Source organism: Merops nubicus, unplaced genomic scaffold (assembly GCF_000691845.1).
Source record: "Merops nubicus isolate BGI_N331 unplaced genomic scaffold, ASM69184v1 scaffold35413, whole genome shotgun sequence".
Lineage (NCBI taxonomy): Eukaryota > Metazoa > Chordata > Aves > Coraciiformes > Meropidae > Merops > Merops nubicus.
Window position 1 is genome coordinate 24,066 of NW_008601581.1, and position 3,817 is coordinate 27,882.

Genomic DNA, 3,817 nt, shown 5'->3' on the forward strand with positions numbered 1-3,817 from the left:
AATGCCCCTTACCTCCTCCAGCCATTATTTCACAAAGAAAAGCAGTAAGAGAACACTTTTCCCTTTTTCCCTAAAGGGATTAAGGGTTTTTCCAGATCCTGACCATCATCTATCTACAGGATTGGACCTGAGAATACCCATAACAAAACAAAGCAGCATTTATACAGCTAGAAGAAAAAAAAAATATATATAAAAAAATAAAGACAATAATAAAAGGAAAAATGAAAATATCTCCTCCAGAGAACATCTTCCAATTATCCCAGGTGGGAGAGTTTCTCTACAGGAGCATCGAGGGGGGAAATTCTGGCTTGAAAGCCGACAGCATCCACATCCAACCTCAGGACTACACGCTGCACAAACCTTCAGCTCATTTTCTGCACAAAAAGCAACGTTTTTTCTCCTCCCAAATACAATTTTAATCTCCACGAAACAATCCCACTGACAACCTGCACGGAAGAGCCGAGCTGCCACGGCACAAAGGCTCCCGGGCGCCTGCACGGCCACGTAAAAACCAACCAATGCTGAGTACTTGTTGGCAAAACGTTTGCAGAACCAAAGTGGAGGGATGAGGATTATTAGGAGTAATTATTTCGGAAATTCGACGGGAGGAGAAGCAAGGGAAAGGAGCCGGCAGCGTGCAGGCAAGCCTGGCTGGTGAGCCACACAATCCTGCACGCCCAGGAGCTGAGCCCAGCAGCTCTGTGCCTGCGTCTCTTTTTTTTTATTTTTAATTATTTGTACTTTTTTCTTCTCCATGTGAAATAACTTCACTGCATTTTAGTTCCCCCCCCCGGCTCGCTGCAGATACAAACACCTCGCCAGGGGAGGAGAGCTGCAGCACGTAGCCAGCCAGGCCGTTTCTGCGCCTCTTAACAGCTCTCAAAAATCCTCCCATGAATTGAAAATGACAATTATTACTCAGCATCATTTTTACTCATTTCCCGCCTTCTCAGGAAGCCGAGCTGAGGTTACTCCCTCCCGCCGCACCCCAGCCCCAGCTCGCTGAGTGCCCGGGGCTGGATCCCAGCTCCTGGGTGGGTTTGGGAGCACCCAGGGCTCCCCGGGATGCTCCCGCGGGGATATTCCGGCCGGGAGACCAGCACCCCGCTGGCCTTCGCTTTCATTTTATACAGTACAATGCGAGCAAAAATGGGGTCTTTTGGGTTGCTTTTTTTCATTTTAAGAGAGCAGTTTAGAATGAAACTGGCCCTTCTCCCCTCCCTTTGTCTCACACATTGAGATGGTAATTTTGGAAGGGGGAGTCGGGGGTTAAGGACCTGCTCTTCCCAGCTCACAGCACCGGGGAAAGTTCCCAGAGACGTTAATACTAAAAACGCCCAAATTCGGAACCATTTCAGCTCCTGTTTTGAAAACGAGAGCCTGTCTGCTGCTTATTTTCAGGGCTCCTGCAGCTCAGGCTGTTCAGGGGGCCGCCTCCGCCAGTTTACAGACACACACGTCGGCGCATCAGAGCCGCACCAGCATCCGTGGGCACACACAAAGCTCTGCTCCAGCAAAATAGTTCTGCTGCGAATCCACATTTCTGCCAGAATAAACGAAACCAGCACCGGGCTTTCAGAAATTAAGCCGAACAAAGGAAAGTAAGCGTGGCACCCAGAAGCAAAACGCAATAGAAACGATTTTTCAAACTAAATAGGTCTGAAAGAGCCAGAAAAGCTCGGCCGTGCCTGGGGAACTAACCCCACGCTTTCCACGCTGAGAAAACCCCACTGTGCCACCTCCACGGCAGCCGCGGGGAGCCCCGATGGGGTTACTTCCCTCCAAGTCTTACAAAGCCTCATCCCACAACAATATATTAAAAAAATAAATCAGCACTTCAGTTACGCTCCTTTCTCCGAAGCCTATTAGAGGCTGTGAAGAGGTTTCTACTACTGTAATGAGTATTTGCCAGGACTCTGCCCGGGGAAAGAGACTGTTCACCCAAGTGCTTCCCCAGACTGTAAACTACTGTTAATTCAGAGCTTAGGACTGCAGAGGAAGAGAGTTAATAATGAATTCAAGAGTCAAGCTGAGATTGGGTTGCATTCGGTTTAGAAATTTGTGTAAGGAGGAAGGAAAAAAAAAAAAAAGTAATCGAGCCTAAGAGAATAATTGATTACAGAAATGAAAGCTTAATTCATAAAAGAAAAACATTTTCCACCCATCAACCTGCAACCAGTTAAGTGGAGAGTTTTAAAGAAACTGCAACATGGAGAAGGAGCCAACAGGAAAAAGGAAATGTATGAAAGAATGTAAACTATTCAAGTTTCATAAAGAGGAACAAGTAAACAGTTATTACATGCAAATAATTCTTAACATCACTGCTTTTAATTAATGCAGAGAAGCCAAAATATATCTGACGTTGTGTGTATACGTTCGAAGCCTTGGAGAGAACGCTGCCATATGGCCATTGAAATAGAGTATCCTTATTTTTGTTTAAATGCGCACTGAAGTGCTTTGATCTGCAGCGTTCATTGCTAATGAAATGCTGAAATTCTGTTTATAGCCTTTGAAAGCCAGGTAGGGTTCAGCTGCGAGGGACGAGGCGGGAGGGAAGGGCTCTGTTCCCGACACCCGCTGCCCTTCAAGACGTTTCGGGGGATTTATTTCCCTCTCCTCATATGACGCAGCCCGATTTTTTTCCTCGACTATTTGTTTTGAAAAAGCCGGCAGCGTGATCCGTTTCGGGCTCAATGCCGAAGCCAACCTCTGCGGCCAGCAGGTAAAATTTCTCTCCCGCTTTTCCATGCGACAAGCGTGGAGAAAACGAACGAACCTTCCCAAAAAATCACCCACAGCTCTGCCCTGCGCCTGTCTCCCGACAGATCCGAGCCCGTCTTCCCCGCTGCTCGCTGCGGTCCCTCCGTGCCGAGCACCGGGTTATTATTTTTCCTTTAAACACTTGAATTTTCACCGTTTCTGAAGGAGCTGCCAGGTGGGTTTCGGCCCCTGAGCACATTCACCTGCGGAGGGGCCGCACCGCGCACCCACCGCTGCCTCCTTTAATCCCGCTGAGGAGACAAATCTGGGAGGATTCGGGATAAATCTGGGGAAGATTTAGGCTGCCTGCCAGCCCATGCACCTGAGAGGGGTTGCTCTACCCCACCGCCGAGGTTTACAACGAGTTCTTTTTCCTTACACCATCCTTTCCCGACACGTCGGCAAAGGGAAAACCCTCGGGACGCGCGGGGCAGACCCGAGGGGGCGGCCGGGGCTGCTCCCGCATCCCTCTCGGGAATCACTTCGGGGCTGGGGGTTCCTCCCTGCAGGACAAGCCGAGCCCGCAGCAACGAAACCACCGGCCCTACAGAAACACGCCGCTAAAAAGAAAATAAAAACTAAACCTTTTAATTTTAATTTTTTTTCCCCTGTCTTTAAAAAGCCAAATAAAGAGGGCAACCATTTCCCGGCCGGTACCTACCCCTGCCGCTTCTCCCAACAAATCTGAGGTCGTTAAATCTCGCTACTTGGTTTTTCATCACGGCGGAGGCGTTGCGGAGCTCGGCCGAATAGTTTTCGTCGTTCCCTGCCATCACTGTGACCACCGTCCCATCGGGCACATCTCCGAGGGCTACGACCTAGGGCAGGACGAGAGGATTTTAGGCTAAAATTTACCGCGGTCGGAGCTAACCTGCTTTATGGTTCCCTTCCCGAAACCCTCCCCCAAAAAAGCAAAGCAAAACCAAAAGCAAGCCGAGCCCCCGAGGAAGGTTAAAAAATCGAAGAGTGGAGAGGAAAATGAGCTGAAAAGGAGCGAGGGGTTTCCACGGGGAGGAGGGGGTGGGGTCCCAACCCCGCCGGGGAGATTTGTGCTTTT

At 49.4% G+C, this 3,817-nt stretch overlaps 1 protein-coding gene across 1 annotated transcript in view; it reads right to left on the minus strand.

The window, feature by feature from the left end:
- LOC103770766 (runt-related transcription factor 3-like) overlaps nucleotides 1-3,578 on the minus strand; it is a gene marked incomplete at both ends in the record, with an annotated part of 22,988 nt that extends 19,410 nt beyond the window's left edge. The window contains one exon of the mRNA XM_008938042.1: nucleotides 3,422-3,578. Coding sequence (XP_008936290.1) covers nucleotides 3,422-3,578 — 157 coding nt within the window. The remainder of the gene's footprint in view (nucleotides 1-3,421) is intronic.
- Nucleotides 3,579-3,817: the final 239 nt, after the last annotated feature.